Raw genomic sequence first — 21,430 nt, forward strand, 5'->3', positions numbered from 1 at the left:
AATAAGTAATTCATTTAACTTAAATAGATAAGAATAAATGTATTTATTATACCCACCACCTTTCTGTCAAGTTTATTTCTCCTCTGTCCAGATGGTACCATTGAATAAGATGCACTGCATCGTGTGTTAAAATCATTTCATGAAATAGGTTATAATAAATTCATCATTAACGTCACTTCACCCAGGATTTAAAAACAGGAAGGAAGAAGGGTGAAGGTGTCAGGTGTCCCTGGCGTGTGATTGCCTCTCTGGCTCCCTCTGCTGGCTCTCGCCCTCAGTGTGCGTGGAAGAAGAAGCCTCCAAACCTGAGGGAGAATCAAGAGACCATCCAGTCAACTGCTGTTATTCAACTGTAGATAGCTATTCAGAGAGTGTGACACATTTCACTGCACCTATCCGGTGTATGTGACAATAAAACATCTTAATTTGTCGATATATTTTTTAAGCAAAGGCCCGTAAACACAACAGGTTCCATTGGTCAATCATTCTTCAATCAAAGTTGTCCTTTAAACCTAACAATCTTTCAAATCAAATTATTTAAAATCAGATTTAATCCTCAAATCCATTTTACAGAGAAGACAATTATTTAGTAAATTGCAGACATCTCAATATAAGAACTCTGGCTATCAAGTGTTGATCCATTTAGATTTGCACAGTATTTCTGTCACCAAATGATCAACACTGTCGTCACCTACTGTTGGCCTCTGCTGATCTCTGAATCAGGTACAGTCTGGTAGCCATCTAAGATAAAGAAACATTTCTGACCTTCAATCTATCTCATACTGTAGCAGCTAATCATGAATGTACCAATTAGTTATACTCCATTATTTATGGGAAGCCTAGTGAGTCATCTTGTTTTAAATCCCTCTCTCTCTCTCACTTATACTGTATACCTCACCTTTAAATGTACAGGCTTAGATATAGGCTATCTACTTTCTGAAGGAGTAACAACTGCATTAACTTGTGATACTGTATGTATAAATGGATAGCTGTGGAGTAGTCTGTACCATTGGGGAACAGGACGTTAGTCCCTCACTGTATGAGCACCATCACCATGAAACAGTTCCTCCCTACCCTAGAGACGGTGTTGCTACGTGACTGGGCCACCTGCAGCAGCTCTGAGAACCTCTGCTGAAGGGTCAGCAACATGTACAGCTCTGGACTGGTCTGCTCCACCTGGGACGGCAGGGAAGTCAGAGGAGGTTAAAAGAGAATATGGATGAGATAAACAACCTACTAATATTTACTCCTACTAGCATGCCATATCACACAGCAGGTTAGCGTTTTTCGTCATGAATTTTGTTCTGGAGGCAGCTCTGCAGAGTGGTCACTAGCTGGCACAGCCACAAAGTCATAAAATCAGATTTTAAACCTAACCCTAACATTAACCCTAACCACACTGCTAACCCAAATGCCTAACCCTAACGTCAAATTATGAACTAAAAGCAAATTTTCATTTTCATTTAATTTTAACAATATAGACAATTTTGACTTTGCAGCTGACCCATCTAGTGGAAATTGCGCAGCTCTGCCTCCAGAGCAAGATTCATAACCGTAAACGTCAACCTGCTACCACACAGATAAGCATTTATATTATAAGTCACAACAACAGAATGATACAGTTATTGCATAGCTGGGTAGTATGCTATAGGGATATGCAAAAGAAGGGATGTGTACCTGTGTCTGACCATGCCTTTGGTAAAACTCCTCCATGTCAAAGTCGTCCAGATCCAGTGTTAGGCTCCCCTTACACAACTCACAGGTTTTGACCGCAGACAGTGTGGTCCCTGGAAACACATGGTAACACACACACACACACACACACAACACACACACACACACAACACACACAACACACACAACACACACAACACACACAACACACACACACACACACACACACACACACACACACACACACACACACACACACACACACTTCATTCCTTCGATCAGTTCAGAGCCACACCATCATGATTCATTTCAACAATTAAATCAGTCATTAAACTGACCTGACTGTATTTTAGTCTGGATCCACCTCTTCAGGCAGTCGTGGTGGATGTACTGCAGGCTGCCGGAGCAGAGACAGGGGGTGAGCAGGGGGTTCGTCGGGGAGCCAGCACCACACTGACAGATACGACACTGGTCCCCTTCCTCCTCATCAGACGACTCCTCCAACAAACTGTGGAGGTTAGAAGACTACAATTGAGATGAAGAATATAGGATGATTTCATGCTACTTTATAAAGTTGTTCTTAATGTTTTTTACACTCAGTGTAGGTCAAATTAAGATCCTACATCTGTATAAAAGAACTGTAAGCAAAATAAATAAATAAATAAACTTTATCAAGGGACCAGTAACTATATTTATGGAGGATACTCATCTGACATAATGACAATAACAGAAGGAAAGAATACTTGTCCCATTCTCCAGCTCCTCTCACCGTTCTTTGATTTTGCGTAACGTCTCTTGGTTGGTAGCCGGTGCTGATTGAGCCTCCTGAGCTGCCATAGCACCGCTACCCTGCTGTGCGTTGCTCATCTGAATGTGAGCCACCTCCCTGCGGATGTCACGGAGGGCCATCAGGGCCATGGTCAGGTGATCCATCAGCCCAGAGGTCCCATGGCGCGAGGCTTCGCTGGAGGACGGAGTGTCCTCTGTACTACTGTCACTACTACTAGCTTCTCGTCTGACCTCCTCTGGTTCCTCCTGCTGGATCCTGCTGACCAGCTGGGAGTGCCTCAGGGTGTAGCTGGTCCTGGGTGGTGAGGCCTCCAGCACCGGCCATCTCTCTGAGCCCAGCCAGATGGGGTTAGCTCTCCTGGGGCTAAGGGGGCTGAGATGATCCAGCTCAGGGAGGTGTTCATACAGCTGCTGCGGGGTAGTGAGAGTCCCCCTGCTGGCTCTCTGTGTGACAGAGGGTGTTATGGACAACGGTGATATCGACAGTCGACCTACTTGCATCAGTGAAGGCATGGGACTATATCCTCCTCCAGTGTATGAAGCTCTACTGTTTGGTGAATCTTCAGGGGTGCTTGTTGACTCCATACTCAGCTGGGACTGCAGGCCCCTGGGACTCCGGACGGTATGGACACTGGGAGATTGAGAGGCAGTCCACCTCACAGGGATGTAGTAGCTCTCTCTATCAGCATCCTGACATGAATGGCTGTCGTCTTCCCCGTCCGACTCAGACTTCGAGGACAGAACGCCCAGTGTGCGGAAGTAGCTGCTGAGTGGGCCGGTGAAGGAGTCACTGAGGCTGAGAGAGCTGCTTTCCAGGGTGCCACTGCTGGAGGGGCATTGCGAGGGGAGGGACTCCGGTACAGACAAAGGACTGGTGTCAGCTAAACCCCTGGAGCAGAGCTCAGCCCTGTAGGTGTCCTCACTGCGTACGTACTCCTCTGTGATACTACTGCTCTCTGAAAAGCCCTGGAAGGGATCCGAGATCAGCTGGAGATAGGAATGGGGCTCTGGGTCGTCTGGGCTGGGGGAGCGGTGGTACTGCAGTGAGGGGAGACGGGGCCAATCTGTGTAGGACCTTCTAGAAGAGGTCAGGGGCTGTAGGAGGGAGCAGCTGTCTAATGGCCTCTTGACCAGATCATGTCTTGTAGAGATGTTTGAACTATCTGCACGGTCACATGATGGTGCCCCCATCTTTCTCTTCCCGCTCAGTGTGTCTTGACTTTGTGTTAGTTTCAGAGTGTTTGACTTAGTTGCACATGTGGATAACTTACAGGCTCTGTTTTTTATAGCCACAGATCTGTGTTTGTGACATGGTGGAGATTGTTCCTTACCTTGAAAAAAGCATGAAGAAGAAAGTATGTAAATTTGGTAAAACATGTAAATGTAGTCATTGGACCCCATAACCACTGGTGAGGGAAGTCCGTTGTCTATGACAGGGTTTTCCAAACTCGATCCTGCCCCCCGTGCACATAGTTTTTCCCCCTAGCACTACTAGGGGGGAGGGGGGGGGGCATGGTCTAAGAGGATGCAGCAGAGAATGCATTGTGAGAATCTTACAGTGGGATGCCAGTGGGGCAATGGCTCTTCTCCATGTCTTTGATGTGGTTGCCAGTTCTGCTGTTCTACTTTGGGTTACACTGCTCTGGGTTCCGCTGGAGATGGCAGGAAAGCGGGACACTGAGCCTTTGTTCTGTGAGTTTCTCATCTCTGATCTGGTGGATTTCACAGAGCTGGAGGACTGCAGGCAGCAAGACAGAGAGAAACTATTAGAGGATGGATAAAGAGGAAAGTAGGCTACACTCTCAACCAATGAACTGTAGAGATGTTGACATTTTACTTTAGTCATTTTGCAGACTCTCTTAGTAGTTAGTGCATACATTTCTCATACTGGTCCCCCATGAGAATCAAACCCAAACCCTGGTGTTGCAAGCACCATGCTCTACAAACGGAGCTATACAGGACCAATGTTCTTTCAATGACATGTACAGACAATGTTATGTACAGACAATGTTATGTGGCACTTGTAAAACTGTAGAAGTGTGAAGAGTTAATACCTTCTTGGTGTCTTGCGCTCCCTGTGCCCATGGTCTTTCATACCTGCGGGCTTTGAACCTATTTGTCTGAGGTGTTGGTGAAGGCGTCCGTACTCTGTGTACTTCCCTCCTCACCTCTGCGTCTGCCCTTTCCTGTTCCCGTCTGCGTAGGTGGTCCTGCAACATAATTACCTTCATTTCCATATAATCGCCTTAATTATCATCACTTTCATTCAGCTATAATCTCTACACCATAGGCTATCACTGTTATCTGTTGTGGTCATACTTGAACAACATCCATCATACAATTGTCTATGCCCTGTAAACCTTCATGTCATTGAAATTATTTTAGAACTGCTAATGTATAAGATTTAGGAATACCTTTTTGGAACATAGCTTACCTGATATTTAAGGTCTCTCTTCTTCACCTCACAAATGTGTTCAGCATTGGTGAGGTTCTCAGCTGCGCGTCTTTCCCAGCTATACATTATGTGGACAAAGACTCCTGACATACAACGTTACAGATGGTAATATTTGAAGTAAAGTTTATTGATTTATAAGATTACACATGGAGCTATTTTACATATCAAAAAATTTGCTAGTTACCTAACTTAGCTAACTCGTTGGCGTGTTCGTCACCATAATAATGTAATATATTAGCTAGTTATATGATAGGCATGCTAAGACAGGTGGATCGGTCGAATTGTGGTGGCAGATGCTTAAGTAAATGCAAATGCTCTACCATTCTGTTAACCTAATAACTAATTACAGAATAGCTAAATTATTATCATCTCCTCTTACTATTTAATCGAATCCATTTTCAGTCAGTCAGTGAGCCGCTAGATAGCTAACGTAGCTAGCAAATTCCCCAACTTCTGTGTTTTTCCCTCTGATGCGTCTCTTTGTCTCCATAGAGATGAGGCACGCTCACAAAACTTCAGGTGGAGTTATATGGGCGTGTCGGTCGCGCGCATGCAGGATTTTTTTCGTGGAAATTTGTCTCCCATAAATTATACAACAGTTCAGATCTGAGCGCATTCATGTTGGTAAATATATGATACCCATAGCCCATCCAAACAGCTCCATCACTTCCCATATGGTCACCATGGAAACATGGTAGGTAGTCATTGGGGGATTGATTTTTTATGGCTCACTTGCCAACTAAGCAAGTCAGTTCTTTAGGGGCCTGCCTTTTGCTTCTTCCTAGCAACTGGTTGCTATGCTGCTACTGTTTCCATGATTTTGTTGATGCAGTGTATGAGATTCATAGGCCTTATCAACCTGGTCACTCACATCTATAGGCTACAGTACAGTCTAGTTCACACAATAATCTAAGTAATACACACAAGTAGTTCCCTGCATGCTGGTTTTCCTGCCCCCTGTTTTCTTATGAGGCAGAAAGAAAAACATTTGACCTTTTTTGAATGTAAAAAAACCATCTTTACTCATATCTCTACTTACTTCAATAATATCACTTCAATAATATCAGTGCCAGTTCGAGGTGGCCTTCTCTTTACCCTTATACAATACAAACTTCTTCCCGCAATAGCTTCTTCCCGCCCCTGTTTCGGTAAAAAGCTGAGGGATGGGGCTAAAGAAATGTAACCACTCTCAAATTCATGTACAGAGATATGAATGCAAGGACTGACCATCCATGATATCAAAATAATAGTTTGAACCATGTTTAGAGGCTGTATAGTGTTTGTTTACAATTACTTTGTTTATAAACATTGGAGTAAAACAAGCTTATATTTTGGGTTTTGATGGGGTATGACAGTTGAACTAAGCTCATGAGACATTTCTAAGTTATATTATTCAAGAATCAATGGGTACATATCATGTAGCTACTGCTGATTGCCCATTTAATGGACAATTAACTGCATGTCAAAATGTTGTTGTGCTAACCTTACAGCTTGAGAATATGCCTGCCTACCCCAACTTCAGTAGCAGATATGCTATGGAGAGATCATGGGAATAGAGAAATCTGCACCCCATGATCCTTCAGGAGTCTCACAGGCAGCACAACATCTGAGTGCAGAGCGGAGCGGTGTGAGGGGTTACAGCTGCCTGAAGCACCTGAGGGAAGGTGTGTGCAGTGGAGCTGCTGTGTGACTTTGCTTTAGACTTTGCTTTGGCATAGAGAGTGAGGTTCATCCCCAATAGCATCCTATTCTCTGTTTAGTACACCACTTTTGACCAGGGCTCAAAAACAGTGCACTAAATAGGGAAGATGGTACCATTTGGGATGCAGTGAGAGAGAGGTGCTGGAGTTTCAGTGGATTAGTAGGGGATGCAGAGGCCAGACTTCACTCTCGCTGGCATAACACTGCTTCAGCTCTGCATGACTCTGCTGAACGCTCCAAATCAAATTTAACCCTAATTAATCTCTCCTCCTGCCTCTCTCTGGATGCTTCCCAAATGGCATCCTATACCCTTTATAGTGCACTACTTTTGACCAGGGCCTATAGGGCTCTGGTCAAAATGTAGTACACTATTTAGCGAATAGAGTCCCATTTAGGACATAGATTCTGTCAAAACCCACACTGAACCTGCAGCCCTGGGCTGGGCACACACCTGGCTGGGGCATTTATCACTGCTATACTGCAGCCTCAGCCATCCTACTGTAATATAGTACGCTACAGCACAGATACATTATATAGTATGTGCACATTATAGTTAGTGCACCAGTTACACCTACAGATCACATTTGGAATTACAACAAAATAATAAATTCTATATAATTTATTTGACATACAGTACCAGTATGTAGGCATATGCATCATGTCATGCTGATGCAATGTTTTACAACAACAGTGTTCAATAAGCAATGTTTCTATCTAGAGAAGCCTTTAAGTAGAAAATGATCAATGTGTTACCCCCCCCCCCCCCCTCCTGTTTTTTCTCAATAAAATGTAGAGAGAAATTTCCATCCTGACTTGAAAGAACCAGTAGGCTATGATTTATAGGACCTATTACGGCCCTATAGCAAATATATTAAGCTATAGTTTATTGACTTGCGGCTTGCCTATAGGTTTACCAGTAAAACAGGTAGCTTGGAGTGAATCTCCTGCAGACTCTGCATTTTTATAACATAATTCCCTTACATCAAATGTCAAATGCTTTGATCCTGGGGGGAATGGGCCGAGGTTTTTGATTGACATCGACCTTGTCCCCTCTTGAATAATTATGAGCGGTTTAGACATTAGTGCCTCCCATTCTCATGATTTATGCATCGGCTTCTAGCTTGCTGTGCACTGCTCTGGTCAATCAGAGGTTGCACCGGTAGGCGTGCTAGCGATCCATACATAGGCTACTGCAGCTGTGGCACATATGACTTTTTGTTGTGAATCGGTCCGGCAACTATAGTTGCTCGGTTGAAGTTACCTGCGGCGGTGGGATTGGCTACTTCCGAGTGGCGCGTGCGGGTGAACATGTAGACAGTATTCTATTTGGCCTTTAGACCTATTTGTCCTTATATTATGACCGAATTAGACTATTGGAAATAGAAATTCCATAGACATTTCAGTTCAGTATATTTGGCTAGGCGGTGTAGCTTTTTAATTCGCTCTGTTGTGGTAGTAGGCTAAGATAACGTCAGCTGTAGCGAGCAATTTCGCTTGAGGATCTCAAAGAAACCGTCTGGCTGCAGTTCTCTACAGCGGCTACCGGTTGTCGGCAGGCTATTTGCTGCGACTGATGCGAAGCGGCTAGTGAGGCTGGAGAGAGAGTCAAGCAAGGTAAGGCTACTGTAGGGGTTATCTGTCTTACTTAGGCAGTAGGCTTGACATTAAGCTAAATTAAATATTTGAAATCCCATTTTTTTAAACGGACACATAAATTATATCTCCACCCTGATCGAAATTGCCTGTCAAAGCTGTAGCCAGTAGCCACCCTCCCCACCCCCTACAAAAACAAATGTTCAGTACAGTGTAAGCAAATTCTTGTCAATGCCAACAGGTTACATTGTATCATGTTTGCATCCACAAATGGATACAGTATCCCAATTTGCATGTGCATTTCCATGTGGAAATGAATGCTTGGCATTATTCCACACCACTGGTCTGGTTCTAACAATGGGAGTTATCAGTTATTGTCAAACTGCTGGACTGGATTGTCTTAACTTCAACAGGCAGCTACTAATATGTGATGTAGTTACAGTTGGATACATAGGAAAGTAAATGTATTGTGTAATATTCTATTCAGTAGCTACTGCTTGTCTCTGCACTTGACTACAAGCCAAACAAAAATATATCACACCATGACAAAGAGCTGTGCATAATAATGTCAGTAGGCTAGTTTATAGTAAGGAGTAGTTATAGATTGTTACACCAGATAATGTGATTTAACCAAAGATCTTTGGTATCCATTACTGGGAGTTACAGGTTAGGCACCGTTTGGTGTAGCACAGAGAATTTAACCAACCTTACCGATACTATCTTCATTCTGGATTTGGCCAAACATGTATCTTTGCAGGTGGTGTATTTGAATTTAGAAAATGCTCCATTATTAAAATAAATATTTGTTTTGCTCCATGAAGTAATCCAACAATGTTTAGTATTAGTATTTAGTAGTATTTTTAGGGGTCCAAACAGGAAACAAAACACAACAAATAAAATACTTAATTTACATAATAACATACAATAGATAACACTATATCATACTATATAATCTCCTGCCTCTGACTCACGCTTCAGAAACAGGAAATGGCTCCTTCCCTATGAGCCGTTATGGATTACACAAGCCAAGGATTCGTACAAGGCCACCCACCTACAAAATACAATAAATAATACAATGCAAATTACGATACAAAATATATAAAAATGTCTCTTCACATGTCTCCACAGTCCCCATGTGCTGTAAGGGGTTATTTTGTCATCTTTTAAAAAAAAATCTGTTTTTATTGCTAGCTTGAGTTACCTGGGGTGGCAGAGAGAGAACCATGTAGTCATGGCTCTATTTCATATTGTACGTTTCCCAGCCTCTGTTCTGGACCTGGGAACTATGAAGAGACCTCTGGCTGCATGTCTTGTGTGATACCGATGAGTGTCCGAACTGTGTGCCAAGTGCTTGAACAGACAGTTCGATACCTTCAACACATCACCACCTCGCACAAAGACCAATAGTAATGCAGTCAATATTGAGCCAGTAAAGATTGACATGAATGTTACTGACATTCTGCGACGTCAAGAAAGCAGAGCGTTATCATGGACAGACCTCTTCCTATTTTAGCAAGCTTTGAGTCGATATGTTTTGACCATGACAGCTTGCTATCTAGGGTTACACCCAGCAGTTTAGTCTCTACTTGCTCAATCTATTCAATAATAGATCTAGATGAGGTTTAGGGTTGAACGAGTGATTTGTTCAATAAAAATATTATTTTAGTTTTTGAGATATTTAGCACCAGCCTATTTGCTAGTTAACCATTCTAAAACTGACTGGATGTCATTTATTTATTTTACTGCCGTAGCCGACGTGTATATACTTTTACGTGTATATACGTGTATATACATCAGCGTACATAGACACAGCCTTTATTCAAGGTCAGTGGAAGGTCATTCGTAAAAAAAAGTACAATAATGGCCCAAGCTGGCTGCCCTGCAGGCTTCCGGGTTAAGCGGGCATTGTGTCAAGGAGCAGTGTGGATTGGCTGGGTTGTGTTTCGGAGGATGCACGGCTCTCGACCTTCGCCTCTCCCGATTCCGTACGGGAGTTGCAGCGATGGGACAAGACTGTAACTACCAATTGGATACCACAAAATTGGGGAGAAAAAGGGTTAAAAAAATATAAATTAAAATAAACTCTCAATCCATGATAAGGCAGAGGATGCAAATCCATAACACCTACGTATTTTCAGCAATAGGTTTTGATCAATGATATCAAAAGCTGCACTAAAGTCTAACAAAACAGTTCCCACAATCTTCTTACTATCAATTTCTTTAAGCCAATCATCAGTCATTTGTGTCAGCGCTGAGCATGTTGAGTGCCCTTCCCTATAAGTATGCTGAAAGTCTGTTGTAAATTTGTTTTCTGTAAAATAACATTGCACTTGGTCAAGTATTGTACTTCAAAAGGTTGCTAAGCACAGGTAACAGGCTGATTGGTTGGCTGTTTGAAGCACTAAAGGGTGCTCTGCAATACTTGGGCAGCAGAATGACCTTTGCCTCCCTCCAGGCCTGAAGGCACACACCGTCTTCTAGGCTTACATTGAAGATGTGGCAAACAGGAGTCGCAATGTATTCCATTACCAACCTCAGCAATTTACCATCCAGGTTTGTCAGTACCAGGTGGGTTGTCCTTATTTATAGAGAGAAGATATGAAATAGACAAGATGGATTACTTCATGGAGCAAACCATTTATTTATTTTATTAACGGAGCATTTTCTAAATTCAAACACACCATCTGCAACTGTACATGGACATTTTAGAAGATACATGCTTGGCGGAATCGTGAACAAAGATGGTATCGCAGTTAAGATTGGTCGAAAATTCTCTGTGCTACACCAAACAGTAACTAATCTGTAACGCACAGTAATGGATACCAGAAATATTTGGTTTAAATCACATTATCTGGTGTAACAATCTAAGTAAGCTAAGTAAGTAGCTGTTCCTACTTGCTGTGTGGCTTCAGGTCAACACCTACCTCATTCTGCCTCTTATCTGACATTTGCTGATGGCACAACAGTGGTAGGCCTGATCACTGACAACGATGAGACAGCCTATAGGGAGAAGGTTAGAGACCTGGCAGTGTGGTTCCAGGACAACAACCTCTCCCTCAATGTGAGCAATACAAAGGAGCTGATCGTGGACTACAGGAAAAGGCGGGCCGAACAGGCCCCCATTAACATCGACGGGGGCTGTAGTGGAGCGTGACGAAAATGTCAAGTTCCTTGGTGTCCACATCACCAACAAACTATCATGGTCCAAACACACCTAGACAGTCGTCAAGAGGGCACGGCAACACTTTTTTCCCCTCAGGAGACTGAAAGGATTTGGCATGCGTCCCCAGATCCTAAAAATGTTCTACAGCTGCACCATTGAGAGCATCCTGGCCGGTTGCATCACCGCCTGGTATGGCAACTGCTCGGCATCTGACCGTAAGGCGCTACAAAGGGTAGTGCATATGGCCCAATACATCATTGGGGTCCTACTTCCTACTGCCACCCAGGACCTATATACTAGGCGGTGTCAGAGGAAGGCCCTCCTTTGTTTTTACACTGCTGCTACTCGCTGTTTATTATCTATGCATAGTCACTTTACCCCAACCTACATGTACAAACTATCTCAACTAACCTGTACCCCACACATTGACTCGGTGCCGGTACCCCCTGTACAGTATGTAGCCTCGTGTTTGTTATGTCATTTTATGTTACTTTTGATTTTTTTACTTTAGTTTATTTAGTAAATACTTTCTTAACTCTATTGCTTGAACTGCATTTTTGCTTAAGGGCTTGTAAGTAAGCATTTCACGGTAAGGTTGTATTCGGCGCATGTGACAAAAACTATGTGATTTGATTTGGTTGGTTCCCCCTGACAGGGTCTCAGGACAAATCTCAGGACAAATGTAATAAACTATTTTGTTTTTAATCTGCTCCAGCTCAGCAGGAAGCTTGCAAATTCCTCTATCAAAACATAACACCAAGATTTTTTAAATCTCACACTACATTCCACAATTATTAGAGAACTATACAGTATTCATAACAATCACAGACGATGCAAAACAACAGGCACTATAGCCTTTGTTGAACCAATGAAATGGTTCAACAAAGAGGCATCTATTAGGCTATAGTGCCTGTTGTTTTACATCGGCTGTGATTGTTATGAATACTGTATAGTTCTGTAATAATTGTGGAATGTAGTGTGAGATTTAATAAATATTGGTGTTATGTTTTGGGATTGATTTGAGCTTTTCGCAGCAAAGTACGTTCATCTCTAGGAGGCAGAACGCGTCTCCTTCCTGAGCGGTATGACGGCTTCGTGGTCCCGTGGTGTTAATACTTGCGTGCTATTGTTTGTACAGATGAACGTGGTACCTTCAGGCGTTTGGAAATTGCTCCCAAGGATGAGCCAGACTTGTGGTCTACAATTTGTTTTCTGACGTCTTGGCTGATGTCTTTTGATTTTCCCATCATGTCAAGCAAAGAGGCACTGAGTTTGAAGGTAGGCCTTGAAATACATCCACAGGTACAGCTCCAATTGACTCAAATGATGTCAATTAGCTTTTCAGAAGCTTCTAAAGCCATGATATCATTTTCTGGAATTTTCCAAGCTGTTTAAAGGCACAGTCAACTTAGTGTATGTAAACTTCTGACCAATTGGAATTGTGATACAGTGTATTATAAGTGAAATAATCTGTCTGTAAACAATTGTTGGAAAATGTACTGTGTCATGCACAAAGTAGATGTCCTAACCGACTTGCCAAAACTATAGTTTGTTAACAAGAAATTTGTGGAATGGTTGAAAAATTAGTTTTTATGACTCGTACCTAAGTGTATGTGAACTTCCGACTTGAACTGTAATTCATTGAAAGTTGTGTGGTGTTATGGGCTTTGTTGCATGGCTTCTTATCCAAATAAAATAAAATAAATGTCACGTTCCTGACCTGTTTTCCCTTGTTTTGTATTTATTTAGTATGGTCAGGGCGTGAGTTGGGTGGGTTGTCTGTGTGATTTTCTATGTTGGGATTTTGTGTTCGGCCTGGTATGATTCTCAATCAGAGGCAGCTGTCAATCGTTGTCCCTGATTTGAGAATCATACTTAGGCAGCCTGGGTTTCACGTGTGTTTTGTGGGTGTTTGTCTACCTTGTTATTGTTTTCACCACACGGTACTGTTTCGGTTTTCTGCACTTCGTTTATTGTTTTGTATTTCAGTGTTCAGTTTCGGTTTTAATAAATCATCATGAGCACGAACCACTCTGCATATTGGTCCGATCCTTCTCACCTCTCCTCGTCCAATGAGGAGGACGACATAGACTATCGTTACAATAAAATTGTCACATGCGCCGAATACGCTTACTTACGAGCCCCTAACCAACAATGCAGTTAAAAAAATACGGACTAGAATAAGAAATATAAGTAACAAAAGTAACAAGTAAGGGCCAGAGTGGTGTTATGGTCTTTGTTGCATGGCTTCTTATCCACAGAGGGCCAGTGTGGGTGCAGATTTGTGTTGCATGGCTTCTTATTCACAGAGGGCCAGTGTGGGTGCAGGTTTGTGTTGCATGGCTTCTTATCCACAGAGGGCCAATGTATGTGCAGGTTTTTGTTCCAACCAAGCAATAATACACCTGATTCAACTAATCATGTCTTGATTGAAGTCTATGATTAGTTGAATCAGGTGTGTACTGGTCGGCAAGAACAAAAGCCCAAGTCCACATTGATCTCTGTGAATACGATTGGACACCCCCCATGTTATAAGTGCTACTTTCTTGATGAATAGCAATGACCAGTTTATTTTAATAACTTTAGGGAATATTCATATAATCCAATTTTACATAAGAAAATGTCAGTTTGTAAGTTTTAAACTTTGTAAATTTAATTCAAATTGATTATTTAATTAAGAGGCAGGCTTATTTGGAACACCCATGGGCTTAAAGGGTACACTCAGTACCCATTTAAGCACAATCCAGACTTTTTACATAGTTTATCAAATATTTTTATGTCTTAAAACATGTAAGTAAAGTCATAACTTCACATGAGAGTTTCATCTTTTATTTTAATATGCACTTTTCTTGCAAAAATTTAGGGCAGTATACATTAGAAATGTTAACTTAGATTTTGGTGGGAAATTTAGTTCTCTTGCTTTGTCCATCTCTCTTTATCTTTGTCTCTTTTTCTCTGTCTCTCTCCATCCCAAACTCACTCACACACATCTGTGATTTAGTATGCTGGAGACAGTGAGCGTGTTATGTGGATAGATTTCCATTATGAGGTCATGTTTTCTGCTGTCCAGCGTTAAACTGTTGTCTTTTCACTAGGTTATCTTTGTCCACAGGGAGTTACAAGGCGTTAGTTTCCATCATCCCAGCCAGACACTATCCCACTATATACAGACAGGTCTAGGATGGACCCGGGGTGTAGGAATGGAGAGAAAATGCATTTGTTTTAAAGTACAACAGTAAATCCCTTTGAATAGGATTTTTTTAAACAATAAAGTCACATGATCGGCCTTCCTAGCTCTTACTAGACATGAACTGTGACTATTAGCTGCCATGCATTGCAATTTACAGTACCCTTGCTTCACAACAGGGTAATAGTGGATATTTCATGCTTTACCGGTAGTACGTCTTACTTGGAGTGGTTAGAATGGATTTCGGGATTACTGCCGACACAAGAAGTGTAATAACATTGCTCGGTTCAGGTTTTGAGACTGACTGTCTGTTGTCTAGGCACGTCAAAGCGGCTCTTTCTGCTGCGTATTATCAGCCACCAACCGTAGAGGAGAGCTTTGGGTGGGAGTCTCTCTGGATGCATTCCAAATGGCTAAAGTAGTGCACTATGTAGAGAATAGGGTGTTATTCGGTACTCTCTTTCACGCTCTTCCTTTTTCGCTCTCCTTGTCTCTATCTTTCTCTCTGTCTCTCTCTGAATGTTATCAGCATTGAAAATGTGATGAGTTTTCCTGACCAGGTATTAAAGGTGTTGTCCTCTGGGATGTCGATTTTAATGGTAAATGGCAACTCTATGCCCCATTTTAATCAGGAAGAGCAGTCATGAAATCAGAGAGCAAGCACGGTCCACTGTCATGGAAATAATGTCAGATGGGTGCTTTATAGTATTCTTTTTGTTTAGGATGGGTGTGTTTGGAGTCTTTTTAATATAGAGCAAAATGTAACGTCCTGACCAGAGTTCTTATGTGTTGTGCTTGTTTTAGTGTTGGTCAGGACGTGAGCTGGGTGGGCATTCTATGTTGTGTGTCTAGTTTGTCTGTTTCTGTGTTCAGCCTAATATGGTTCTCAATCAGAGGCAGCTGTCAATCGTTGTCCCTGATTGAGAATCATATATAAGGTGGCTTGTTTTGTGTTGGGGATTTGTGGGTGGTTGTTTTCTGTGTCAGTGTTTGTGCCACACGGGACTGTGACGGTTAGTATGTTTGTTGTTTTGTATTTTGTATATTGTTTTCATGTTCATTAAATCATGGAAACTTACCACGCTGTACATTGGTCCGCCGATCCTTCTCGCCTCTCCTCGTCTGAGGAGGAGGAAGAAGAGCTAGACTGCCGTTACACAAAATGAGTTTTACAAGGGAATTTTGTATGTCTTTTTTGTTGTTGCGCAACTCCACCCTCCTGGACCAATAACTAATTATTATGCAAAAGCAATCTCTTATATGCAAGCCAGGCATGTGGAATAGTACTACTGTCATAGATTCATATGAGGTAGCAGAAATTACCCTTACAAACATTTTTTGTAAATCTCTCTCCGGGAAAGGAAACAAACTATATCAGATGGAACATCCATGGTGGAAAATCTGAAGATAAAAATTCGATTTCTGATATGATAGCCCTGTGTGTGTGGTGGATTATACATTGAGCTCAACTCCTTTAATTAACTAAGGATTCTACACAGGCGTTACCACACACATTGACGTTCTGCTTTGATTCTGTAAATATGGTGCTGCAGATGAAGTGTTCTCACATCACCTTTGTCGTCCTGTTATAGAGATCTAGATGCGTCCCAATTGGCACCTATTCCCTATGTATTGGTGCACTACTTTTGACCAGGGCCCATAGGGCTCTGGTCAAAAGTAGTGCACTGGATATGTAATAGGATGCGATTTAGGACACACAAGATAAACAGCAAGGCCTTTTTGCTCAGCCTCTGTGAGTTGTGTGTCTGTCAAAGGAGTTAGTGTCTGGTTGCTGTGGGCTGTCTTAACCTTTGTCAACTGCTCCCGGGAGTTGGAGACCTTTATTAAGTCTTGATGGATGGAACAGGTCTGACAGTGACAGTTCTGCGTTCTAGTTCTAGAGCCTTTGGCCAGGTGGACCAGGCACCTGAGGTCACACAGAGCATCTGAGAATATTATTTTCTATGTCTCAAAGAGCACCCTATTTCCTATATAGTGCACTACTCTTGACCAGAGCCCATAGTTCTCTGGTCAAAAGTAGCAACTATAGGGAATAGGATACCATCTGAGATGCAGACATCCTGTCTCTATGTTTAACCTTGAAGGACCTATTCTCATCACAAATAGTACATACTGTAGTATCTTATTTATTTGACTGCAATTAAGTGGTTTAAGTCCTAACCTGTCCATATCTCAACTTTGAACAAAATATATGTCTCCCTTTTATGTGTAAACGTCTCATGTAGTTTCAATAGTTGGGAGACAGCTACTGGCATCAGAATGGTTTTGTATGAGAACATATGTTGCTTATCTTTCTTCAACGGATCAGGCTCTGTAGCCTTAAAGGGAGAATCCAGCAGTACAACCAAATATTACAACACATGATCAAAGCACTTCAGTGTTTCATCCCTGAAACACAGCTGAGGCTTTACACACATGTAATTACTGTTGTGTAACAAATATGATCATAGTACCTTTAATCGTAGAATAAGTGAGGCTAGTATTTCTACAGTATGTTGGTAGAAAATGTATACTACAGTAGAGCTCAGTAAAATGCAGCATTGACTGACTGTGTGTGTGTGAGTGGCGTGCTGCACATCTCGACAATGCCTCATGCCTGGTCTGACATGTCCAGTGTTCCGTTCACACTCTCAGCCTCCTGTCCCCCTCAGCCTCCTTTCCCCTCCACTCCTCCTCATCCTCTATTAGGGCTCTGTGTGTCCTCCTAGTTTCACCAGAGCAGCCTCCTGTCTCTTTGTCCGACTGTCCCCTCCACCCTCTGTGTGTCCACTAGCATCACCAGGGCGAGACCGACCCTGCAGACATCTATAGAGGCTGCCAGCCCAGTCCCCTAATCCCTTCAGACAGCCAGACGTCACTTCTGTGCTGCGGCACAGTATAGACTTCTGCTCTCAGTAGAGTCCGTTTTAGATGTGCAGCATAGTACAATGTAGCCAGTAGGCCATATCCCTAAAATAGACAACCAGTGATAGCAGTTATATTTCCGGTCAGTCAGTGGCTGATGTGATTCGAGCAGGGCCTGTGTTGCTGCATCCTGCTCTGAAATGTAATTCATCTTTCCTCTGGACAAGCCTAAATGTGTGTCAGTTTGTACTGTGTGTTTGTCACTGTGTGTGTCTGTCTGTATCTCTGTGCCTCAACATGATGGAGCTTTCTGATTCTGAAGTAGATGGCCATACAGACAGGATGTTGTTGTGTAAACAAAGAGGAGCTTCCGTAGCCAATAAATCTGCTGCTCCAAAGCCTCTTCTGGGGGACCTGGGACCCTTGTTAGCCAATTAGCCTGCTGCGTCTGCCGGCTCCAGCTGCTGACAGCAGATAAATAGCAGACTGTGGATTCATCAGGGCTGAGAGCTATGACTTTCTGCAGCTTCCCAAATGGCAACCTATTCCCTATTTAGTGCAATACTTTTGACCAGAGCCCAGGGACACCTTTGGGACGCCTCCTCTCTATCTTTTCTGTTTCCCAATCCCCAAGGCTGGTCTCCCTCTCTCATCCCCAGAGTCAGGAGCAATCGCTGACCCCTGACCTCCCGGCGAAGTAGTTATTTCAGCCCTCTGCCTTCTGTTGGGGTGTTTGTCATTGTTCTTCTCTTCCTATCTCTGCACAACAAGGGACATAACTCATCCAACCATTGTCCTCTCCTCTTTTCCTCTCCTCATTCACATCTGTCGCCATCGTCGGCACATTACCAGGGACATTGCCATCAGTCTTAAAGCATCTGATAAAGAAAGAAAACATAGCTAGTAGTACTGCAATTGTCTGTCAGATAGTCCCCTCTATAACACTGTATGATTACTAAGAAGAGTGGTGTCAGTCGGTACTGTATACTAAATGATTGCGTTGAGTAGATGCATAGTGACATTTGATCGTACAGAGGAAGTGCTGCCTGAGCTGTTTTATGTGCTCTGCAGCAGCAGGCCAGCGTGCCGTGAAGTTGACACTGAGGCAGTTACACAGTCCGTTATATAAATAAGCAGGCTAGTATCTGACCTTTATGCTTACACTGGGCTTAGTAGCAGGAGGAGTGCGTCCCAAATGGCACCCTTTTTGGTAGTGCACTACTCTGGTCAATATGTAGGGAATGTAATTTGGGATGCAACCTGGGGCTCTGGGATGTTCTTGTACAGTGTTTTATTTAAATACCCTGATGAAGCCATACACCGAAACTAATGGTTTTAACAATAAACAATTGTTTTTGAAGCAAACTCTCATTGTCTTCCCAAGAGTTTCTGAAACTGGTTTAATCTATTTAAGTATTTTATCAGGCTAACTTCATTGGTATGGTGTTTTGGCTGACACACCTGTGTTTGCATGAAGGGAATGTATTGTCATTCACACAGCTTGTGTTATGATGAGCTGTGAGGATGGAAATATAAGGTGGGACAGTGGAGGAATCTAGGCTGGGCTACAAGCGTCCAAACCACTCCTTCCTGAACTAGTGTAGGAGGAATCTAGGCTAGGGGACAAGCGTCCAAACCACTCCTGCTTGAACTAGTGTAGGAGGAATCTAGGCTAGGGGACAAGCGTCCAAACCACTCCTGCTTGAACTAGTGTAGGAGGAATTTAGGCTGGGCTACAAGCGTCCAAACCACTCCTGCTTGATCTAATGTAGGAGGAATCTAGGCTAGGGGACAAGCGTCCAAACCACTCCTTCTTGAACTAGTGTAGGAGGAATCTAGGCTAGGGGACAAGCGTCCAAACCACTCCTGCTTGAACTAGTGTAGGAGGAATCTAGGCTGGGCTACAAGCGTCCAAACCACTCCTGCTTGATCTAATGTAGGAGGAATCTAGGCTAGGGGACAAGCGTCCAAACCACTCCTGCTTGAACTAGTGTAGGAGGAATCTAGGCTGGGCTACAAGCGTCCAAACCACTCCTGCTTGAACTAGTGTAGGAGGAATCTAGGCTAGGGGACAAGCATCCAAACCACTCCTGCTTGATCTAATGTAGGAGGAATCTAGGCTAGGGGACAAGCGTCCAAACCACTCCTGCTTGAACTAGTGTAGGGGGAATCTAGGCTGGGCTACAAGCGTCCAAACCACTCCTTCCTGAACTAGTGTAGGAGGAATCTAGACTAGGTGACAAGCGTCCAAACCACTCCTGCTTGAACTAGTGTAGGAGGAATCTAGGCTAGGGGACAAGCGTCCAAACCACTCCTGCTTGAACTAGTGTAGGAGGAATCTAGGCTAGGGGACAAGCGTCCAAACCACTCCTGCTTGATCTAATGTAGGAGGGATCTAGGCTGGGCTACAAGCGTCCAAACCACTTCCTGCTTGAACTAGTGTAGGAGGAATCTAGGCTAGGGGACAAGCGTCCAAACCACTCCTGCTTGATCTAATGTAGGAGGAATCTAGGCTAGGGGACTAGTGTCCAAACCACTCCTGCTTGATCTAATGTAGGAGGAATCTAGGCTAGGGGACAAGTGTCCAAACCACTCCTGCTTGAACTAGTGTAGGAGGAATCTAGGCTGGGGGACAAGCGTCCAAACCACTACTGCTTGAACTAGTGGAGGAGGAATCTAGGCTAGGGGAAAGCATCCAAACCACTCCTGCCTGAACTATCCAGCAAATATTCACACATCAAATACTCTTTTTCGAGCAAAATTATTGATTGAGATAATAAAAAGAATATTGAGTTGTGGATTGTGATTGTTAAGGGAAATACTCTGTGGTTTTTGAGAAATGGGAATCCAATTTATAATAAGTTGTGGAGTGCAAATAGAATTGTGCTGCTGGTTGAGCACAAGGGACATGGGAAATGGAATGGCAACAAGCCTACTAAGTGAACTGCTCTTTGCCAGGATTATTATCCAAAAAGGAAGTGAGTAGAAGGTTACATGGTTAAATGGCACTCTATTCCATATATAGTGCACTACTTTTGACCAGGGTCCATAGGAAAATAGGGTGCCATTTGGGACACTGGCATAGTCCGCTGCCTCCAGTCTAGTTACCAAAACGACCAGACGTAGTCAGCTGCCTCCAGTCCAGTTACCAAAATTGTGTCCTTGTTCAGGCACGGCTGTTCATTGTGTTAACAGTTCGCACAGACCGATGGCCTTCTGAAGCCAGCTATAAATACCCTAGCATTTCTGGCCCAAAATACACATGAGCTAGTGCAAATGGATACGCTGGTTCCCACACAATAGTCCTAGTAGCAATGTATGAGAAGTTGAGGTTATTACGCTATAGGCTCAGGCTTTTCCAATGGACTACACATTTGTGAGTGAATTGGATGTTAGCTGTCCCTCTCAATGGCTATGTACTGAACAGTAAGCTGCTTTCAGGAAGTCTCTTCCTGCCTTCCCTCAGTGCTTTTAATTGATATATAGCCAAGTCTTAATGGTCTCTCAGACATTCCATTTGAAGGGTGGACATTCTGTACTTCACCCTTTGAAGTCAGGTGGTTATCTCCCACAGCCTCAACCTGGGACAATGTGTTTCCCTCAAATGAGATTTGAGACCAGCTACAGGAGAGCGAGAGAGGGAGACAACCTCGGGCTACAGGGTCAATGATTCTTTGGGGGCTACAGGAAGCCGCGGGGAAGGGGACTGTTGCTGTTCTAATGAGCTGCTAATTAATATCCAACAGTACACAGAGCACCCCATTTTGAATCTCACTGGGAATTCCATGGAAGAGAAAATATCCCTTTTTGAAGAGGAACACCCTAGGAGTCCCTTGGCGTGCATTTTACTTTAGTGAGTGGGTTTATGATGCTATACAATGCGATACTGTCAGTTCTGTATTTCCACTGTGAGGACAGAACTATTTAGGAGAGAGTACTCCATGTGGATCCATCTCTAATTGTTACTAACAGGTCTCTAATGCGATCCATTTCAATCACATTT

The 21,430-nt window shown here is 43.1% G+C and overlaps 2 protein-coding genes across 5 annotated transcripts in view; one reads left to right on the plus strand and one right to left on the minus strand.

Annotated features, from left to right (window-relative positions):
* Positions 1-49: 49 nt before the first annotated feature.
* Positions 50-5,417, minus strand: LOC129828856 (E3 ubiquitin-protein ligase MARCHF7-like). Of its 2 annotated transcripts, XM_055890117.1 has the most exons (9): positions 5,298-5,416; positions 4,898-5,001; positions 4,518-4,673; positions 4,021-4,201; positions 2,444-3,794; positions 2,013-2,182; positions 1,678-1,787; positions 1,075-1,176; positions 50-305 (listed from the first exon to the last, which is right to left on the minus strand). In XM_055890117.1, the coding sequence occupies exons 2-9, from the start codon at positions 4,982-4,984 to the stop codon at positions 189-191; spliced, it is 2,274 nt and encodes a 757-aa protein (XP_055746092.1). In that variant the 5' UTR covers positions 4,985-5,001; positions 5,298-5,416; the 3' UTR covers positions 50-188. The 2 variants fall into 2 exon arrangements, with proteins under 2 accessions (XP_055746092.1, XP_055746091.1); XM_055890116.1 differs by having other exon boundaries at positions 4,898-5,417.
* A 2,316-nt stretch (positions 5,418-7,733) lies between these two features.
* The window catches only part of tanc2b (tetratricopeptide repeat, ankyrin repeat and coiled-coil containing 2b), a 252,008-nt gene continuing 238,311 nt past the window's right edge, over positions 7,734-21,430 (plus strand). For 2 of the 3 annotated variants that reach the window (XM_055890105.1, XM_055890110.1), the window contains exon 1: positions 7,734-8,233. The gene's annotated coding sequence lies outside the window, so the exon portion shown is untranslated. The remainder of the gene's footprint in view (positions 8,234-21,430) is intronic. The other variant, XM_055890107.1, reaches the window with a different exon arrangement.

Source organism: Salvelinus fontinalis, chromosome 30 (genome assembly GCF_029448725.1).
Source record: "Salvelinus fontinalis isolate EN_2023a chromosome 30, ASM2944872v1, whole genome shotgun sequence".
Classification (NCBI taxonomy): Eukaryota; Metazoa; Chordata; class Actinopteri; order Salmoniformes; family Salmonidae; genus Salvelinus; species Salvelinus fontinalis.